At 31.9% G+C, this 23,471-nt stretch overlaps 2 protein-coding genes across 2 annotated transcripts; one reads left to right on the forward strand and one right to left on the reverse strand.

The window, feature by feature from the left end:
- The first annotated feature begins 411 nt into the window (after positions 1 to 411).
- Positions 412 to 3,511, forward strand: LOC126660957 (protein DUF642 L-GALACTONO-1,4-LACTONE-RESPONSIVE GENE 2-like). The gene is made up of 3 exons (XM_050354685.2): positions 412 to 660; positions 1,497 to 1,994; positions 2,771 to 3,511. The coding sequence occupies exons 1-3, from the start codon at positions 582 to 584 to the stop codon at positions 3,289 to 3,291; spliced, it is 1,098 nt and encodes a 365-aa protein (XP_050210642.1). The 5' UTR covers positions 412 to 581; the 3' UTR covers positions 3,292 to 3,511.
- A 1,130-nt stretch (positions 3,512 to 4,641) lies between these two features.
- On the reverse strand, positions 4,642 to 8,362 carry LOC126661271 (cytochrome b5 domain-containing protein RLF). The gene is made up of 6 exons (XM_050355101.2): positions 8,206 to 8,362; positions 7,464 to 7,581; positions 6,912 to 7,302; positions 5,829 to 5,963; positions 5,170 to 5,220; positions 4,642 to 4,894 (listed from the first exon to the last, which is right to left on the reverse strand). Exons 2-6 carry the CDS (start codon positions 7,494 to 7,496, stop codon positions 4,818 to 4,820), a joined length of 687 nt encoding a protein of 228 aa, XP_050211058.1. The 5' UTR covers positions 7,497 to 7,581; positions 8,206 to 8,362; the 3' UTR covers positions 4,642 to 4,817.
- Between the last annotated feature and the right edge of the window lie 15,109 nt (positions 8,363 to 23,471).

Raw genomic sequence — 23,471 nt, forward strand, 5'->3', positions numbered from 1 at the left:
TGATATTTTTTTTTATTTTTTTGTACTTTTGTAAATATTATTAATATTTTTGTAAATAAAAAAAGTCAACATGTAGTTTTGTAATTATTTTCATTTTTTTTGGTAAATGGTGTAATTTCCTCCAAAAAAAGTCTAAAAAACGATCTGGACTATAAAATGTAAAAATTAAAATGTTACGCTTAAATTGCAAAAAAAATAAAACTTTAGTATTTATTTTGTCAATACCGTTTAAAAAACTGCTAATTAATAAGACAATTAAATTGATATTTTATAGAAACAAAATTTCAAAAAACTATTTAAAACAATTAAATATTATTTTAAAAATAAATTTATGGTTCGGTTCAGACAAGGGTCCGAAATACGTCAATTAAAAACAGTAGGAACTGCCATAAATTATGGAGATTGGAGAAAGGCATGTGTTAGTTAGAGACAAATGAAGTAATCAATAAATACAGTGAACGTGATTTCTGCTAATCTTCTTTTTCTGTTTTCTACAAACCCCATCTTCACCTTCCTTGTCCTTTTCCTCACTATAAATATCCAGCCATTTCTCTTCATTTTATGCAAAAATACTTCACAAAATGAGGCCTGGCTTTTCTCTTTTGCTTGCCTTGGTGCTGCTCTTTAATGGCTCTGCTTCAGCTGCACCTTATTTGGATGGTAATGCTCACATTTTTTCATTTCATATGTTTTTTGAACTGGGTATTGGTTTGTTTTGCATTATACTTCTGTTTTTATGTTGTGTAAGTAGTACAGACACTTCATTCAATCAAAATGTTCCGTTTTTCCGTGCCCGTATCCGTGCTACCTTGGGCTGTGCAAGTGTAGCACTATAGTTCAAGATCTGGTTGTTAGTTTGTCATCTTTTACTGTAGAGATTTCATGGAAAGATCTTGTCTTTTTTGCAAATTTTTAGTAGATTAAAACCGAACCGGTTGCTGTACTGATAAAAGGCCAACGCTTCAGGTTCAACTGCATAACTCGATCAGTTTAGTAATTATTTAAAATTTTAATTAGCAAATAGATTGGAAAACTAAGTAAGTAGATCACTTTTCTTGTATGGTTTAAGTGGTTTCTGATTTTGTCATCTTTTTAATTTAAAGATGTGGAATTGTAAGTTAGTAAGTTGTAGGGAAGAACCGAACCGAACTGATCTTCGGTTTCTGGTTGAAACGGTCTGTCCAGTTCTTAGAACACTGCAAATTTTACCTGTGTTGTTGACCACACGCGGAAATAGAAAATAGCTATACGGTTATAAGAGTAGATTATATATACAGAGTTTCGGAGTTTCAAAAACTTTAACGAAACTCGGAAATATAGGATTCGATAAGTTTTTGTGCAACATAATTTACAATATACTTTCTTTACTTGAAAAGTCTAGGAAATGTAGGATTCGATAAGCTTTTGCACAACATAATTAATTACAATACATTTTTTTTACTTGAAAAGTCTCATACTGTTGATCTTAATTTGCTCTGTTTATAATTCATATTCAGGATTCCTGAATAATGGCAACTTTGAGGAACAACCAAAACCAAGTGACCTAAGCAAGACCGTACTAAAAGGAAAAAATCCGCTTCCTGGATGGGAAATAAACGGATTAGTGGAATACATTTCTGCCGGGCCACAACCCGGTGGAATGTATTTTGCAGTTGCTCATGGTGTTCATGCTGTTAGATTAGGCAATGAGGCCTCAATTTCTCAAACGATATCAGTAAAACCAGGCTCTCTTTACGCCCTAACATTTGGTGCATCGAGAACTTGCGCCCAAGATGAGACGCTTAGAGTGTCGGTGCCTCCTCTCTCGGGCGACCTTCCGTTGCAGACATTGTATAGTAGCAACGGCGGTGATACTTATGCTTTCGGATTTATTGCAAAAACTAATGTTGTTAAGGTTACATTTCATAATCCTGGTGTTCAAGAAGACCCTGCTTGTGGACCGCTCATTGATGCTGTTGCTATTAAGGAGCTTTTTCCACCGAGGCCTACTAGATGTAATGTGTTTCTTTCACCAACTTATGCTTGTTTTTTTATCATTTTTATGTGCTTGTGCATTCAAACATTGATTTGGTTCATTAATGTTAGGTAGAGCTATACATAAATAACTCAAACAAATTTAACCAAATCACACTAAAACTTGATTTGGTTTTGGTTTGAAAGAGTAAGAAACTTTCATTATTGGTTTGGTTTACGGTTTCAAAAACTATAAACTAAAACTATTTCATAATTTTTACTGCTTTTATATTTATTAAATTTGATTTTAATTATTTTAGGATATGGTTTTAGTAATCATTGAAATTTTATAGTATAAAATTTTGTTATATATATTTTTCAATTTTTTAGTCATAATTGTTATTTATTATATATGTTAAAGAATAAATATTTTTAAAAACTATATTTATATGATAAACAAAATAATTGTTTGAATGACAATCCAATCTGAGTTTGAAGAAAAAAATTTCAAACCAAATCACATTTGTTGGTTTGTTTTAAAATTAATTTGGTTTAGGTTAGAATAGTAGTACTAAAAATCTAACCGTGCTCCCTAATGTCAGTTTTGTGTCAATTATAAGAAATTAAAGGGATGATTTGTTTCAATTTCACTTGAAGTTGTTAGAAATTAGAAATTTGTTTTATTTTACAATTCCATGAATCAAGGGTAGGCTTTCTATTGTTCTGTTTGCATTGGTCGATATTCCGGTACTCCGGAGCAAGATATAATTTTGTACATAGGTTATGGTGATTTTAATGTCGGAACAATCTCTTACAGATAACTTGGTAAAGAACGCCGGGTTTGAGGAGGGTCCTCATCGCTTTCTAAACTCTTCCAACGGTGTTCTACTCCCTCCAAGGCAACAAGATCTCGCATCTCCACTTCCTGGCTGGATCATTGAATCACTAAAAGCGGTAAAGTTCATAGACTCGAAGCACTTCAATGTTCCATTTGGACTTGCAGCTGTCGAACTTGTTGCTGGTAGAGAAAGTGCGATTGCGCAGATAACTAGAACAGTTCCAAACAAAGTTTATACTCTCACATTCTCAGTCGGAGATGCAAAAAACGGTTGCCATGGGTCGATGATGGTGGAGGCATTTGCTGCTAAGGATACCTTTAAAGTTCCATTTGAGTCTCAAGGAATGGGTAAGTTCAAGACGGTGAGCTTCAAATTCAAAGCCGTTTCGGCCAGGACACGAATCACATTCTACAGCTCATACTACCATACTCGAGTCGATGATTTTGGATCCCTTTGCGGCCCTGTGCTCGATGAAGTTAAAGTGTTTCCTGCCGCATAGATGATTGATTCAGTCGATTGCTAAACTACTATATGTTTTGGTTAGAGATTAAGCAATGTAATGTTCATTTTGAGCTACACATTTTGTTTTGTAAATTAGACTGTTGAGGCATGTTGCTTTGCTTTTTGCGTCCATGGCCACCATGTCCTTATGTTGGAGGTGTAAGATTTTAGCCCTATTATGCATTCAATGATAAGAAAGTCATATTACTTTTGTTCCAGTTTTGTTTGAAATTAGGCTTAATGCTTTAAAAAACCCCGACCTTTCATTCCTTTTTCAATCCTATTCTGACGTTGAAAATTTGTCAATTTTACCCCCATTTTACATTTTTTCATTTCAATTGTATCCTAAAACATAAAATTGCTCTTTATTTATTTGACAAAAATTCAATCTAATTTTTCAAAAATGGTCAATTTAATATAAAAAGTTAATCTAATGCAAAAAGGATCAATTTAGAGAATTTTTGCCAAATAAAAAAAAGATCAATTTTATGCTTTAGGGTTCAATTGAAATACAAAATAGGGTAAAAGTGACTGATTTGCAACGTCAGGGTAGGATTGAAAAGGGGATGAAAGGTCATGGTTTTTTAAGACATTAGGCCTTGAAATTATAACGTAAAATTGACTCTCTGTTTAATTCAATTTTAAAAGTAAAAAAATTCAGTTAACTTTTAACATAAACTGAACTAAAAAACAGTTAAATAAAGTTATTTGGTTGATTAAATTTGAAATATTTATTTTTTTATAAAATCAGTTCAGTTTAATGGTTTTATAAAATCAAAATATTTAATTTAATTTGATCCAGTTTGAACTAGGAATGTACTCGAGTCAACTCAATCCGTGAGCTACTAAGAATTGAATCGAAAAGTACTCGAAATCAATTTGATTAATATCGAGTCGAGCTTCAAAATACTTGGATAGGGTAACTCGCGAGCCTAATGAATTTCATTTAATTGCTCTTTTGCCATTTATAACTACATAAAGTTACAATAATATCCTTATTTTTATATTAAAATTAAATTTTAAAATATATATACAGATAATCTAGCTCGAGACTCAAATATTCTAACGAGTTCAAGCTCAAGCTCCTAAATAAAACTCGTTCAAGTTTCAAACTTTAGAGCTCGAACTTACAGTGTTTTGACTCGACTAAATTACACCCTTTTTATAATTTTTCTTTATATAAAGGTGAAAGCTTTATAAAATCAAGTATTTGTTAAATTATAAAATCAAAGAAACATTTGTTCTACATACAATATCCAACAGCATCTTACATTTCACAATTAATGGAGAAAAAATACATAAGCAATTTATTTTGTCACACACCATGCCACAACAGTAGCATTAGAAATTCAGTAGAATATCAATTTATTATGGAGTATCAAACTCTATCAACATTGTACAAACTAAATACCATTTCTTTAGTTTTTAAATAGCATATAATTTTAATACCTGAAGAAATTACATAAGCATGATTTACTGTATAAATGGTATTACCACTGCAATAATGGAGCCAAAGAACTATCTTCAATGACCATCATCCAGAACACCCAATAGACATTTCTCCAGTAAGAACTCCTCGTTCACCCACGCGTGATATTTGTCTAATACGAAGTCAAGGAATAAGAACAAATTTTAAATTTAGAAGCAAATCTCAAGGCATGGATAGTCGGACAAAATGCACAAACAAGAATGTGGTTATTCATTCGATGCTAGATCTCCCCCAGAGATGGTTATGACCAGTGCTAAAAATTTGATACTACTGAAAAAAAGTCGAATCGGAACACAGTTTATAACATCATATGAGTTCAGATTAGTTCTCAGGAAAAGGTCTGAATATGATCATTGTATTAAAAGCCGATTTAAAAAAAAAGGATACTGAATAGAGATGTACAATCTTTTCCCACAGCTTTCATCAGCATATCAACACCTGCCACCAGGAACTTCTTTAGATAATGCAATATGCATCGGAACACAGTTTATAACATGATATGTATTTACTTAATATGAGAGGAGTAAGAATATATTTATTTACTTAATTATCTTTTTTGATTTTCAACTATCTACTTAATTAGATTAACGTTTTCAGATCATTTATTTATTAATAAAAGAAATTACATTATATAAATTATTTTATGTTTTTCTTTCCACTTTAATTATTATAAATAAATTACATATAACAAATCATATTCCTAGTCTCGTGCATCCCACATAAAGCAAAAGTAATATATATATATATATATATATATATGAACCTAAAGCTATTGGTAGCAGGTCTTAGGATATACATTCCAGCCTACTGATAACTGTATTCCTCGTTTAAAATGAAATGTCTACTTGACTTCCCCATACTCCAAAATTAAGAAACTCGTTAAAGTATACACATGCATACACAAGTTGCATGTTGCATGTTACATATGCATGATAAAATTAGGCAGAAATGACAATTAATTTAAATAGGCATTAAATGTATAACAGAATTCAAATTTTGTTTTGTTCTTATACAGAAAAAGTATAAGCAAAAAATAATCAACAAACCTCCCGGATGAAACTTCATGTATGGAGATAAATTGTACACGCGACCTTTTAGAACAGTCCACATGGAACCTTCTGATCTATGTTGCTTAACTTCATCCATAGAAATCCGCCTCCTATTTGATTGACCATTTAATCCTGGAAAGCATGTGTTATAGTCATGGAACAGAAATTGATATGTACCAGAATTGCCAAAACATAAATTAAATCGAGTGTTACTAACAAGTTTCAAACTATCATTTATTGCAAGGAAAATAATTCAAACATATGTATGGAAACAGATCAGTACTCACGTAGAGACCAAAGCACATGAAACTATTGATAACAAAAACAACCACATGTCTATGGTTGTAGATCATATAATATATGTAAATCAAATTATATTGTAGACATCTATGTATCCACACACTATAAGAGGTCGGCAAATATAAAATCGGCCCACCAACTATGAATTTGGCGTATTCATAGCTAGGTCACAACAGATAAAACACATCAGTTGTGAATTGAAATCCTAAAATTCTTCAAACAAGTTGAGATGCAATGAGATTGTATCACACTCAAAGCATGACCAACTGATGAAAATTAGACGCATAAGTAGGCAGAAATTCTGCACATTGATTGAATATCCTTAAACAGATCGCAACATAGCTTTTTTAATACTAATGGAAATTCTTTCAATACTCCAGTAAATTCATATCTAAGAGGGAAAAAAAGTTTATCATAAACTAGCCTCAAAACTAAGCTGGAAACTGAAGAATTTAAACGTTGAAACATACGACTGTCATAATAAATCTATCATCAGGGAACTTACAAAAAATTACTAGATTTCAATATGTCATGTTCAAGCTAAAAATTAAAGTTCAAGATAGAAAAGACAAATTACTTGGTAAAAGAAGTTGCAGATTATTGGTGAACTGAAAGCAAGAATTTCAGTAAGCTTAAGCCAAGATGAGTTGTGTAACGCGGATATGACATCCAAAAAGATGACCATTTTAATACATACGGAAACTTTATTGGTGTCTACAAACAAGCATAGGAAAACTGTAAAATGTGAGAAATTCCATCAAGAATACTATTATTACGCACCTGCAAGATCAGGATGAGTTTGAGTAAGCTTAAGCCAATCCATTGGGCTAAATCCCTTCTCAAAAGGAACCTTGGCTCTGGGGGCAGGCTTCCTAGCAAGGGGCTTTTGTTCTTTTGAACTCGTTACTTTGGTTTTAGTAGCTGGTGATGCCGCTTGTCCTGATAAATCATGAGGTTCTTTAAAAGATCCCGCGTCAATAACAGTGAAAGACAAAGAACCGACAGTTTCCTCCTTGGAGGTAGCACTATCCGACAATTTATCTTTCCAGATAACACTGCTACTTTGAATATTACTAGAGCCATTTAAATGCTTATCTTTAATAGTCATATCATTAATATCTGAAGAAATATCCTTTTCCTCACGGCCATTTTGGACATTAGGCGCAGCCACCTGATTGTGTGAAAAGCGTAAATTTCAAAACACATGACAATATGCAAAAAAATCCACATATGACAATTTATCAAAAGTATCAAAACTTTCGCAATTGATCAAATAAATGAATGTAGCTATTGTGAACTCTCTTCGTTAATAGGATGTAAGATCCAACTTACCTGGCAAAAGGTGAAATCATCATCATTATCCATGCCTCGTTAAATTTAAACGAATAAGCTCAACTAAACTATCCTCTCAAATAACACAGCAAAAAGCCGCTCCTTCCGCACCCACAAACTGCAGACAAATACATTTGAACTCAGAAACCATGGACAGCATAATACTCAGGTAGAACATAAACTAAGATGCAAGAAAACTATTACAGCTACATTACTCCTATTATAACTAATTACATCAATTTAAATGTATTTTCTCAAAACAAACTACAGAGCTACCTCACTCTTATCGATTCATTAGAGATATTATCATCTTGATAGCAAGAAAAAACACGTATACAAGGAAACGGGACACTTGGACACATACACGGCGAAACAGTGTTATTTTAAGGTCTTCGTGTGTAAAAAATTAAGTTTTGTGTCCAAAATATTAAGTGTCCACGGGACACGTTGATTGAGTGAAGTGTTCGTGCTAAATGAAACTCTGTAATCTTGCTTTAGCTTATTCTACTCAAATTCCATCAAACCAATAGCTAATTCACTGCCCAATTTCACTCTCCAATAACATCATTAAAATTATGAAATACCCACCAAAAAAGAATGTTCAAGAACATAATTTACCCTATATTTGACTTTAAAATAAAAACATCACACAATCAAACTGTAAATGAACAAATCACATATGATGATGATAAACATAAACTGAAAACACTAAAAAAAAAAATTTGATTATTTTTTTACTTACAAAACGCAGTGATCCAATCGAAAGCTGGAATTTGATTCGATCGAGTAATAATTTCTTCAGTGACTGTTGATCTTACCAAATGCAAGAGGGTAGAGGTTACGCCGTCGTTTTTGACTTCCAATTTACGTATCTTGCTTCACATATGAAGGAATCCAAGAAATTCCTTTCTATTTTTTATAACTATTTATTAATTATATCTATACTATATTCAGTTTACGAACAAAGGGTCAACGCACCCCCTGAACTTGTGACACGGGGTCATCTAACCCAATTTATACTTTTTTGAGCAACTAACCCCAAAACTCTTCATTTTTGGGTCAAATAACCCCATATTTTATATTTTTATTTTAAAAAACAGATTTAGGATAATTATATCGCAACAATTAGGGAAGTATCTAATTATTTTTTTGCATCCCTCACCTCCGATTTGTATTTTACGCGTTTTAAAAATACAATTATGGGTTACTTGACCCGAAAATGAAGAGTTTTGGGGTTAGTTGCTCAAAAAAGTATAAATTGGGTTAGATAACCCCGTGACACAAGTTTAGGGGGCGCGTTGACCCTTTGTTCTTCAGTTTACTACTAAGTAAAGGTTTTATAGTCATTAACTAATTAATTATTTAATTAATCACTATTGTAATTAAAGTTCTAATTAGAATAGGTAGCTAAATTATCTCTAATTTAGTTTTTAATATGTAAAAAATAACTAAATTGTCTCCAAATTAGTAGGAATACCTATCTTTTTGTTTGATTCAATTACAAAATTAAAATACTGTATTTAGTCAATATATTATTATTTAAATTTCTATCTTATTATTTTTAAAGATATTATTAATAAAATTAAGTTAATTATTTAATTATGGTTATTATAAAACAAAAAGAAGAATAAATTCAGTATGGAAAAAAATTTAAAAACCGAATATATTATATTTACTTTTACAAAATTTTTTAACTAATTTAATATTAATTATAAATAAAAAATTGATATAATTATAATAAATTTACTAATATGTTCATTGATGAGTTACGTTACGAGTCATGTGCATAGCACGTAATACGAAACTAGTCTATATATAAAAGTACGGATGGGGAGGGGGGACAGGCAAATTTACTGAATAATCCTTTTCAATTTATTACTAAATAAAGGTTTTATAGTCATTAACTAATTAGTTATTTAATTAATCACTATTATAATTAAAGTTCTAATTAGAATAGGTAGCTAAATTATCTCCAATTTAATTTTTAATTAAAGTCCTAATTAGAATAGCTAGCTAAATTATCTCTAATTTAGTTTTTGTATGTAAAAAATAACTAAATTATCTTCAAATTAGTAGGAATAACTATCTTTTAGTTTGATTGAACTACAAAATTAAAACAATGTATTTGGTCAATATATTATTATTTAAATTTCAATCTTATTATTTTTAAAGATATTATTAATAAAATAAAATTAATTATTTAATTATGGTTATTATAAAATTAAAAGAAGAATAAGTTCAATATAAAAAAAAATTAATAACCGAATTTATTATATCTAATTTTACAAAAATTCTTAATTAATTTAATATTAATTATAAATAAAAAATTGATATAATTATAATAAATTTACTAATATGTACATTGACAAGTTACGTTACGAGCCACGTGCATAGCACGTAATGCGAAACTAGTACTATAAAATTAAGATTTTTTTTTATAATTAGGGAGGGCTTGTAGGAGGAATTGAATCCACAACCTAGATAGTTTGATATCGAGTGCTCATAGCATTTGAATTATAACTCATTAGTAAAAGTTAAAACATTTATTTGATAAGTAATTATAAAAATAAGATTATCGGATTAAGAAATTGAATTATATTGATCAAATAAATATCTTTATATTATTTTCCATCCATTATATAAACAGAATACTGTGAGTGGTAAACTGAGGCGCGCACTTAAAATTTTAGCGATCACGACATTACTCTAAAACTTGAGACAACTCTACTACTTATAAGAATTAGCGCGAAGGCTAAAAGTCGCCACTCGGTAAAACCATGACATCCTTTTTAAATTTGGCCGACCGAATTCCATCATCGAACACTATTAATCTCACTAATCAAAAATTCAAGTCCGTATACTATTATGTTATAATTTGTGCATAGACTTTAATATTTGGCCAAATGACTAAAAAAATACCAAATCTTTCATGAAAGTTTCACAAAAGTGCAAACCCTTTAATTTCATCTAATTTATCCTGAAACGCATGATTTCGTTTCAATAATGTACAGCCCTTAATTGGCAATCAATTTTGCATATGTGGCGAATACATGGCACGGACGAGACAATACCACACATATGCCACCATGGCAATTAGTAGGTGAAAAGTGCAAATAAATTCTTAATTTTTTTTAAAAGAATATTTACGCCCTCAAACTTTAAATCGTATCAACTTAACTTTTAGAATATTTAAACAATGTCACCCTCTTCTATATTTAAATATCTATAAATAAATAAATTTATAAATTAAAACGAATTAAATAATCAAATCAATCTAATCTAACACCCAACCAAATCAAACATAAATCATTTTGTCCCCGCCCTCTGACCAAAAAAAATTATGACATTTTTTTCCCGTAAAATAGCTTTTTCTCCTCTTCCGAGGAGTAGATCTGATCCGCACCTGGAAGATTTAATCGGGTTTCGAAGTGTTTAATTAGATTTCAATTGATTTAATTAAGTTTTGATTTGTTTTAATAAATATTTTTAATTTTAAATATTATTTAATTATTAAATTTAAATGAAGAAGAGGGTGAAATGTGATAAAAAAATTATAAGTATAAAATTGATAAGTTTTTCAAATATTAAGTACTTATTTGCACTTATCACCTATTAATTGCCATAGTGGCATACGTGTGGCAATGCCTCGTCAGTGCCACGTAGGCGCCACATATGCAAATTGATTGACAATTGAGGGTTGAACATTATTGAAAATGCATTTCAGAACAAACTAGATGAAATTGAAAGATTTGAACTTTTGTGGAACTTTTAGAAAAGATTTGCCATTTTTTAAGTCATTTGTCCTTAATATTTTATTGTTTGCATAATATATCCTACTTATTCAAATAATTGCATGTAATTTGAACTCGATAAATCATGTATATACATATAATTTGTACTAATATCGCATTTCTAAACATACATCTATCTTTATTGTCTAAAACTGATTTTATTAAATGTTAAGGTTATTTTGTTAATTTAAATTTAAGTGTCTATATGAAATTGTTTTTAAATATTTGTCATCTTGAATGATCTATTCAATTTATAATTACATTTAATTAGCCCTAATATTTCCAAATTAACTAATTTTAATAAATTGTAAAATTATTTAACCTAAACACTAAATCTAATTAGTCAAATTAATTAAAGACGGTCATTTTACTGGAGTGCGGTTCGATTTTACAAATTGCAATTTACAATTATTGATTGAATCTGCCTTCTGAACCGGTGAATGAGACCTGCAAAACAGGATAGAAGCTAACCGGACGGTGGTGGTCCGATTAACTCTCCGATGCTAAAGTCAGTTTAGAGTTTTGAGCAGCGTTTTGAGTATATGAATGTAATTGTGATTTTAGGCATACCTCATGCTCCTTTTATAGTAGATAAATGCATACCTTGTAGATTCATAGTAGGTAAGTGAATCCTACTTTGTAGGGATCGGGCTATTTTGTAGGGATTCACCCTGATTTAGCGTGATCTACCTTATTCAGACATGAGTCCTATTTAGGAACGTCTTCCTAAATAGTCTCGTCTTCCTAAGATAGATATTATCTGTCACGACCCAATTTCATGAATCGTGACCGACGCTAGGGTATGGGTATGGTTGTACCAAAACCCGTAGCAAGCCTCGCGGAAATTAAATAAACATTTAAACCTGCAGAAAACTGCTCGGGGGCAACCGAGACTCCAACCTAAGTCTAGCAATTTATATTACAATTCTAATATAAATAACTTAAATATCTGAAATGCTCAACAGCATGCTTTAAATATAATAATAAAGTATTCCAGAGTAAACATGCCAATAATAAATAGTCGATCAAATCGACAATCCCAAAGTGCAATAATAAGTAATGTATAAACTAGTTCTACCGCGGTCTAAGAGTTCGAAAACAGAAACTAGTTTAAATAACATAAAAACCTCCGAGGAATCAAAAGAATCGGAGTGGACCAGCTTTCAAATCATAAACCTGGAAAATTTGGGAAAACAACGGGGTCAGATATACTGAGATGAGTTCGCAATACTATTTACATTTATTAAGTTTAAAACTCTTAAATCAAAACAGTTTACACTAATATAGTATGATTATGGAAAACAGTATTGAAATGATCCCAGCGTAAGTATGACATAGCATACTGATAAACCCAGAGTGGACGAGAACAAATCCTCGTCATATATATATATACCAGCGTAAGCAAGACTTTAGTCTGCCGATTCCCAGAGTACTTACCGGTGCACACAGTCTCGATACAAGCCTATCGAGTAGCTCGTTTCAATCCAGATCCATAATCCGTAAAAATAGTTCAAAAGCATTTATAATATTAAAATACGATGCGGTACTTAATAAAGCGGTAAATAGCACTACAAACTCACTGCTTGCTTATCCACGTGAATCTTGGCAAACAGCTAACCCTGCGTAGACTCCGAAGCACGAGCAGTCGACGGGTCTAAAACATTATATAAGTTAAAATCCGAACAAGCCTAACTCTAAGAATACTAGACACCATATAAGACTAGCATCTCGAACACAACCAAACAATCAACCAAGGTGACCAAGTACAGCCAATGTATATCCAAAGTATTCCATTCAAACCAAATAACAAAGTTAGACAAATTAAGTTTAGGTGAGTTCTTATTTTTAAAACAAAACCAAAGTCCTTTCATAACTTAAATACTTTATTTAAAATCAAAAGATTTCCCAAAGTAGTGTGTTAGCCTTAACTGCAGTATAGCTCAACATCACATGTCAGGCGACACACGTCTAACCCGACCCAACCATAATCCAAAGTGAAGACTAAAGTCTTAAATCAATCCTTTAAATAAAATCAAAGTCATTTGAAATAAGAACTCATACCTTCACTTAAATAATGCCAAAACATAGAAAGCAATGAAGCCAAATAGGCTTGCCAACACTTGTCAAGTAACACCCAAAGTACACTTAAATATATCACCTTAAATAGAATCATTAAGATTCAACATCTTTCAAGTATCAACTTGAAGTTAACAATAGTTCAACCAAAACTTTACATATCATATAACACCTTATATCTTTATATTGTTTAATCAAAAGTTAAACCACAACTTAAGACAAGACTAACATCCTTTTTATATGTTTAAACCATTTTATAAACTAAGTTTCCAGCCCTTAATAACATGATCAAAACCACCCTAAGTATGCCACATAGCTAAAGGCAAAACAACAACTCTTAACAAATTAAGTCAATAACCAAAAAGACACCCTAAGTATTTAATTTTATTTTATAAAATCATCATTTAATTTACAAATTTCCAGCCATATATATATGCTCTTAAAACAGCGACTTAATCTTATTAAAACCTCAAATAATCATTATACTTAACTTAGTCAATTATATCAAGCCACCCAATGTGTAAACAAGCTTTTAAAGCCAAAACCAATATCATAATGTTTATTTCCAGATTCTTGAAATAAGCCTAAACAGAATTATAAACCCAAGAACTTCAACAAGTTGATTAACCAATCAATTACATCGTTCACACCAAACCATCCAAAGTATATGTAACATCTATAATCCAATTACAATATCAATCAACTATTTCCAGATTTTATAATTCAAACAAAACAGAAAACATAAGCCAAACACCCTAGGTAAGGATTTAGCACAACACTCAATCAATACAACACATAGATCCTATCATAAAACCAGTGTAAAAGGAGTTACTAACCTCTTGAATGATCAAAAGAAGAAAACCCAGAAATTTATTGATTAGAACAAGCTTACAATCAATCAAACACCTTCGCTTATGAAACCAAAATGAAAAGACCAAGGAACCAATGAATTAATCAATGAAAACTAGATTAGAAACACTTACCAAATGTTATGGACACTAATAATCAGAGGAAAATCGCCTAGGAATAGTTTAGAATGAGTTTAGGGTTTTAAAAATTGAATAGGGGCTATTTAGATCGAGTAAAAGTCTATTTAAAGCCTCCAAAACGAACCTGACCGGTTCTATGGCCGGTTCTGCCCAGTAGAACCGGTTATAGAACCGGTTTACTCACTGAAATCCAAAATAACAAAGTGGACCGGACCTACGGCTTGATCTACCCAGCAGGTCCGGTTCACAGGTCCGGTTGACCCGAAAAAGGGTCGAACCGACGATCCGAACGGTCGAATGAAAGATAATCCTCTTAGGTACAACATATCCAAAATGCAGCCCGATCCGACGGTTCAATTGGGAGATACGGTCGTTTTACTACAGCATGGCAGATTTGGAAAACATGTAAACATTGTTTCGATAACAACCCGGAAATAATTCAATTCAACATCAAATACTTAGAGGCTCAAGGGGTACACATAGGTCGCTTAACATGACACAATCAAGGTACCACATATGCTAATCCGAACATATATCAATCCGAAAACAAGTCGGAATCGCAACGAGAAAATACGAAGCGAAAACACAACCAAAGTCCATCACAAACCAAGCTTTAAACGGACAACCAAACCACCAAAACAAGTCGGAAAATACGGGGTATTACATTCTCCACACCTTATTAAAATTTGTCCTCGAATTTAACTTAAAAGAAGTCGGAAAATACGGGGTATTACATTCTCCACACCTTATTAAAATTCGTCCTCGAATTAAACTTAAAACAACTCAAATAAAACATCAAAGATAGTGTGCTCATAAAAATAATAAAAACACGTAAGCAACAAACCCAACGAACATCGAGAGAAAAGAAAAAAAATAGCGATTGTGCAAAATGGACTCTGTCTCCAAAGTATACTTCTCAACCGAGTTATTTAGCTACAAGTTTAACCATAATTATTTTTTTACTCAACAACTTAAGCACTATCGCACACTCACTATCGTTTTTTTTCTCCTGAAAAGATAACTCAAATATCAAAGTTCGATTACTCTTATCAATCTCATATGATTTAACCAGCCTTAAAGCTAAACTCCTGCATAACACAAAATATCAACACCAAGACTAGGTGGACATGAAGGAACACATAAGCCTCTAACTAAAAATAAAAATCTTACATTCTAGATACCGAAACCTCTCATGTCAAATAAAATGGTTCTCTATCTCCATTAGAACGAAGATACTCCCTCCAACATCGAACTTAAATTTCAAACTTAATCTATACCCCGAAAGATCGAACACATAAACGCGCAAGCATACATTCGATAAAACAACAATTTAATACTCAAAAATACTATAACCAAAGACAATAAAACACATTCTAATAGTGTGAAACCAAAAACAACTCGAGTCTTACCGACTCCCAAAGCAACACTAACAAAGTTGCAAGGAACAGCTCGTGGCTCAAATTGTAGTTATTACTATACACAAATCGATCGCCTCAAATTAAAAATAATGAAATTCATAAACCGAGTAAATTCACCAATCCTTACCACTCATTCACTAATGATCTCAATACCAAGTAACTCTTATCACAATACTCGCTATAATTATATACCAAAGGATATATCAATACAAAAACCATAAATGAATCATTTGAATTCTAAACACTCGGTTTAAGAACCAATCAATCAATAACGTTCAACCTATAAAAACCTCAATCAAAAGTATCGAACAACCAACCTTATTGTCTGAACCCACTAATCATGATCATCCGATCAATAAACCCAAATATCTAAATCAAAATTAATTCTTCAAAATTATCTCTCAACTCAACTACAACCTCATGTATAACGGAAAATATCTTAGATCCATATCACGAAATGTTGGATTATTGATTATGCTCAAAACCAATCTTATAGTAAAACAATTTCCATTTACCAAATATCATATAGTAAAAAAAAATCCACTTTTTTAAAAAAACACAACATCATAAACTTCGTTTTATTTTTTAAAAACTAAAATAATAAACCTTTAAAAACTTCCTGCTTCCTGTACACATCATGTTTTAAAAATCCTATAATTTCTGAATTCGCATTTAAATCTCGCTTATAAAATCATTCAACCGATGAAACTTATAATTCGCTTTATATCAAACTTGAAAAAAAAAATTCATTTTTTTTTCTAAAGGTAAAAATCTTGTAGTGAAAATTTCTCTGTTTACAAAAATATTTATTTTTAATATAACAACACCCTAAAATCGTATCTGTAAAACAAACAATACATCTTTTAAAATCACACTACATACATGCACGTGTGGAGCATAACCAAATTCCTTAATCCAATACTACTCAATCATAAATCATAATTTTACACATAAGCCTTCCAATCCGACTCTAACATCTTATCATGCTTATCTAAACAATACCTCGAGTGTAACCTTATAACTAACACTAAATCCTACAAAATAAAGTTATTCCAACAATACAACCCGATCCTTTACAACGTAATCGTCCCCAATTCACCACTATCATCACAGAGTATTTTGTCTAGCTACCTTTTCGTAAAAATTTCAAAACCATTTGAAATCCAACAACCTTATAAATACATTTATCATAATGTGGCTCGCGAGTTCGTTTCAAAACATCTTTTTCAAAATCATTTATTGATAAAAATCTCTTTTACATAATTGTGCGCCAGGGTGATGACACCTCTCATCCCCAAAGAGTTGCATCCAACTCTAATCATTTCTATGCACGTGATGCATGTACTATTATGCATGTACCAATTACTTATTTCCTTTTTTTTATTTAGTGATCATACTCAGTGCTCAATGCAATTTCCTATTCGTGACATACAAAAATGCATGTTCATGATATGTCTGGGCACAATTACGTGATAAAAACATTTCAAATTTTTTTACAATTTTCATTTGAAATCAATTTCTCAATAACACATTTGCTAGACGTTACACTCTGTGAGATGTGCACTCGATAACCTCAAAAACATTTCTCAAACTCCTTACTTGCAATCCACTAAATCATATGATACTAACATAATAATTCAAACCGATAACTACTATAAGATTTCTTATGCGACAATAAAATCCAACTAATCTTAAACTTAACTCAAGGAAAAACAATACATCACATACGTTTCTACAAAACAAACCACCAGTTCTCGCATCGCATCATCCAATATTGATGACAACACCAGTGTATTAATACACCAATCTATCTCTTCGAATAAGAATTTCCAACATCCTTGTTCAGGATAATCAAAAACCACCAAGGAAACACTTTCTTACTCTTGCTCATATCAAAACCCTAAGACCTCGATCCACAAAACAACACACTAAACCCAGCGTAATCCGAAACTGAAACTAAAGCAATACAGGGTCTAAACGTAGGTCCTACTCACAATTAAAAACCAACATCGAGGTTAAGCCAAACCAACACCTGCTAGCAATGACCTCATGTGCTATCCGCACAATGAGACAAACAAGATAAAACAACTAACATAGAAAACTTAGCCAATATACGAGGCATACTAACACGAAACAACACAAAAAAGATGTGATTTCCACCTAACCATAAATCACCCAAGCATGCCTTAACCCGTATTTAACCCAAACATCTTGCCATTTAACAAATCATAAATATTGTATAGGCAACTAACATGCTATCAAAAGAAACGAGCATGCAACATCCAATTGATCATTATATATCTACCGACATGGTATACAAAACCCATATAACCTAATGAGATCTCAAATCTTAACATAAAACATGCCACAGCATACTCGGAATCGTTAAAAAAAATATCAACATGTAATAAGTCATCGATCAAGAGTACGTATTAAAATTCATTCTGAAATATAAAATCACCCACTAAAGGTTTCAAGTCTAACTGAGCCTCACAGTTTAAAACAAATTGATTTCCGGAAAACTTCCTTCTATAAACCAATCAATTAAAATTTCCAGTGTATCTTAATCCATAAAATCATCGAGTTAGCCGAGTCATTACAACTACCAAGCTCAACTTCCAAATTTGGGTGACCCAAGTCAAACCCGAAATAACCTTTTATAAAACGTATCCAAAACAATTGTAGATCCGGAAAATATTTTAATAAAAACATTATCTTTTAAAGATAAGAGATCAAGCAACCTAAGTATCAAAAATCATCTCAAAAATTTAAGTGAAAAAATCTTTAATCTCAAACAATCATTATGTAAGCACCTAAACAAGCCAAACATAATTACCAAACATATGACCAAACGACGCTTCAAACGTAGACATACCACAACATTGTAAAATAACAGCCAAAAATATTAAATTTTCAATACGGTGGGAAAATCTCATAAATAATATTATTTTGTAAACAATCGTTTGTCAACACTAAGTCAAACGTAAGATTCTGACATACGAAAAATTCTTTTTACTTGAAAAGTAATTAAAAATCACACACATATGTTTTTAAAACCAGACTTCTCTTCCGATTCTCGTGTCAAAACACAAATCAAATCAAAATAATTTTCTCAATAAAACCATAAAACCAACGCGTGACCAAACAACGTGTAGCCACAACACATGCTTAAAGATTTATCACAAAATCCTTTAAAAACCACATAAGGCCAACGCCTAACGTATCATAGTACGTGCCAACCTATTTAGCACCCAACAAACACATCCAGAACAAATGTACTCACCAACAAGGTGAAAGCAACCCAAATATAATCAAAATCATCCAAGACGTAAAAGCCAACAACTAATCACTCAAAGTAAACATCATATATGGCACAACAGCCAACAAAGCATCACCCAAAGTAAACACCATATAAGGCACAACAGCAAATAAAAAATCACCCAAAGTATATCTCATATATGGCACAACAGCCAACAGATCACCCAATGTATAAGCAATAAACATTCTAAAGTAAAGCATTAGTAACACATAAGACCGATACTAAACATTCCTATAGGTGAAGGTAGAAAATTTTGAAAACAAAAGATGACGTTTCAAAAGACAAGACTTGAATCCTAATTCCGCAGTAGATCCTATGACACGACAAAAACACTTAACATGCCTCAAAGCGATAAACATGTTATGTGGCCTTAGTTCGAAACTAAAGCTCTGATACCAACTTTGTCACGACCCAATTTCATGAATCGTGACCGGCGCTAGGGTATGGGTATGGTTGTTCCAAAACCCGTAGCAAGCCTCGCGGAAATTAAATAAACATTTAAACCTGCAGAAAACTGCTCGGGGGCAACCGAGACTCCAACCTAAGTCTAGCAATTTATATTACAATTCTAATATAAATAACTTAAATATCTGAAATGCTCAACAGCATGCCTTAAATATAATAATAAAGTATTCTAGAGTAAACATGCCAATAATAAATAGTCGATCAAATCGACAATCCCAAAGTGCAATAATAAGTAATGTATAAACTAGTTCTACCGCGGTCTAAGAGTTCGAAAACAGAAACTAGTTTAAATAACATAAAAACCTCCGAGGAATCAAAAGAATCGGAGTGGACCAGCTTTCAAATCATAAACCTGGAAAATTTGGGAAAACAACGGGGTCAGATATACTGAGATGAGTTCGCAATACTATTTACATTTATTAAGTTTAAAACTCTTAAATCAAAACAGTTTATACTAATATAGTATGATTATTGAAAACAGTATTGAAATGATCCCAGCGTAAGTATGACATAGCATACTGATAAACCCAGAGTGGACGAGAACATATCCTCGTCATATATATATATACCAGCGTAAGCAAGACTTTAGTCTGCCGATTCCCAGAGTACTTACCGGTGCACACAGTCTCGATATAAGCCTATCGAGTAGCTCGTTTCAATCCAGATCCATAATCCGTAAAAATAGTTCAAAAGCATTTATAATATTAAAATACGATGTGGTACTTAATAAAGCGGTAAATAGCACTACAAACTCACTGCTTGCTTATCCACGTGAATCTTGGCAAACAGCTAACCCTGCGTAGACTCCGAAGCACGAGCAGTCGACGGGTCTAAAACATTATATAAGTTAAAATCCGAACAAGCCTAACTCTAAGAATACTAGACACCATATAAGACTAGCATCTCGAACACAACCAAACAATCAACCAAGGTGACCAAGTACAGCCAATGTATATCCAAAGTATTCCATTCAAACCAAATAACAAAGTTAGACAAATTAAGTTTAGGTGAGTTCTTATTTTTAAAACAAAACCAAAGTCCTTTCATAGCTTAAATACTTTATTTAAAATCAAAAGATTTCCCAAAGTAGTGTGTTAGCCTTAACTGCAGTATAGCTCAACATCACATGTCAGGCGACACACGTCTAACCCGACCCAACCATAATCCAAAGTGAAGACTAAAGTCTTAAATCAATCCTTTAAATAAAATCAAAGTCATTTGAAATAAGAACTCATACCTTCACTTAAATAATGCCAAAACATAGAAAGCAATGAAGCCAAATAGGCTTGCCAACACTTGTCAAGTAACACCCAAAGTACACTTAAATATATCACCTTAAATAGAATCATTAAGATTCAACATCTTTCAAGTATCAACTTGAAGTTAACAATAGTTCAACCGAAACTTTACATATCATATAACACCTTATATCTTTATATTGTTTAATCAAAAGTTAAACCACAACTTAAGACAAGACTAACATCCTTTTTATATGTTTAAACCATTTTATAAACTAAGTTTCCAGCCCTTAATAACATGATCAAAACCACCCTAAGTATGCCACATAGCTAAAGGCAAAACAACAACTCTTAACAAATTAAGTCAATAACCAAAAAGACACTCTAAGTATTTAATTTTATTTTATAAAATCATCATTTAATTTACAAATTTCCAGCCATATATATATGCTCCTAAAACAGCGACTTAATCTTATTAAAACCTCAAATAATCATTATACTTAACTTAGTCAATTATATCAAGCCACCCAATGTGTAAACAAGCTTTTAAAGCCAAAACCAATATCATAATGTTTATTTCCAGATTCTTGAAATAAGCCTAAACAGAATTATAAACCCAAGAACTTCAACAAGTTGATTAACCAATCAATTACATCGTTCACACCAAACCATCCAAAGTATATGTAACATCTATAATCCAATTACAATATCAATCAACTATTTCCAGATTTTATAATTCAAACAAAACAGAAAGCATAAGCCAAACACCCTAGGTAAGGATTTAGCACAACACTCAATCAATACAACACATAGATCCTATCATAAAACCAATGTAAAAGGAGTTACTAATGTAATATCCCGTAAAATTTTACATTTTATTACATTTAATTTCCGACATTTTCCGGTCGTTTTGAAGTATTTTTGATATTAGTGGTTTGGTTCGAGTTGGTTGGTTTGGGGTTGATTTTAATTGGTTTAACCAATTAATTTTTTTAAATTAAAAAAAATAGTTTTAACTGAATTCTCGTTCGAGAAATTGGATTCTCGAACGAGAATCCAGTTCAGGGCCTGGTCTCGTTCGAGACCAGGTGGTTCTCGAACGAGAACCAAGCCCAAAAGGGCTGTTCTCGTTCGAGAACCAATATGCAGCTTGGACCCTTCCATCCGGCCCTGTTCGATCTCGTTTACGGCTCACTTCCCTACGTTATTTCAAATCGGTTTCTTCATATAAAACCTAGATCACGCTGCAAGGTAGCCCTAGCCACTTTTCTTTCGTTCTTTCGCTGAGAAACGTAGCTGTAATCATCCTCCAAAGTTGCTACTCGGGTAAGCTCCTTTGTTCATCAATTTCCAGATTTTTGCCTTAATCGACATCTCTGTGTTTTTGATCGTTCTCTCTCGTTTCTAGATCGAAATCAGAACCGTTTGATTCCAGACGATCTAGACTCACGTATCTACGTTTCCCTACCTCAATTTCGCTGAACGGTACGCCGTCGATCTCGTTTCAATCGCCGTACGGTTTACGTTTTAAAGCTTTATAAATTCTGTTTTGGTTGATTTTGTTTACTGCCGTTGGGTTCTTTCCTTTTTGCATTGTTTTTGATTGTTAGGTAGTTATAGATTTCTTGGGTTATTGTTAGCTTATGATTTCATGGGGTAATCGATTCATTTCTCCTTTTCGTTCTTCGTCCTCGGAAAAGTTGGGATTCGGCAGTTAACTTTGATGCTTGATTCTCCTTGATTAATTGATTATGGGTGTGTAGCAATGGTGTTGTGTTGATTTGGTTTGATTTTTGGCTATTACATTGCTTTGGTTTGATGAAGATTGAGATATGAACTTAGCTTCAGAAACTTGAAAATGGTGATATGCTTATGCAGGGGGGCGGGATGTTTGGTTATTTGATTTGGGAAAGATGGTTAAATTCTCATTTTAATCACCAAAGACTTTAACTTAAATCAACTTAATCCTTAAGGTTAAACTTTAAACTAATAACTTGGGTTTTATTTTGAATATAAATTAAATAGTGGAAATGATAGATAATTATAAATTAAGTTAATATAATTACTCGGGTAGTTATATTTGCCTTCAATGTCGTTTTGTCAAAAGTTGGCTAAATTACAATTTAGCCCCTAAACTTATTTTATAACTTAATTAAGTGGATTTTTGGTTAATAACCTTATAGTTGGTTTTTATTATAAAGAAAAACAATTAAATTGATTTCGGATATCAAATTGGCTAAAGTACAATTTAGTCCCTAATTGGTTAAAGTACGATTTAGTCCCTAAACTTCTATGAACTTAAAATGTTAAGTTTTTGATTTGTAACTTGGGTTACTTAGAATTGAAGTTATTGAGTTCCGCTTTTAAAATGGATTAATATTTTGTTAAATTGTTTTATAAATATAAACTCGGGTTTATATTTGATAAACGTTTTGAGTCGGATTAGACTTGGGTCATCCGACAAGTGAAGTTAGCTTGGCAGTTAGTGATAACTCGGCTAACCCACTATTTGGAAATTATTTATTATTTAAAGTTATTAAATAATATTTATAAATTGGATTTTAAGCGGGAACTCAATAGACTTATATTAATTGGGCTTTATTACCTTTTTGATATATTTGTGTTACTTTGGATTGTTTATTACTACGTGTTAATTGTGCTAGTCTTATGTGGTGTCTAGTACTCTCTAGAGTTAGGGTCTGATTTTAATAA

This window comes from Mercurialis annua, linkage group LG8 (genome assembly GCF_937616625.2).
Source record: "Mercurialis annua linkage group LG8, ddMerAnnu1.2, whole genome shotgun sequence".
In the NCBI taxonomy this organism is placed as follows: Eukaryota; Viridiplantae; Streptophyta; class Magnoliopsida; order Malpighiales; family Euphorbiaceae; genus Mercurialis; species Mercurialis annua.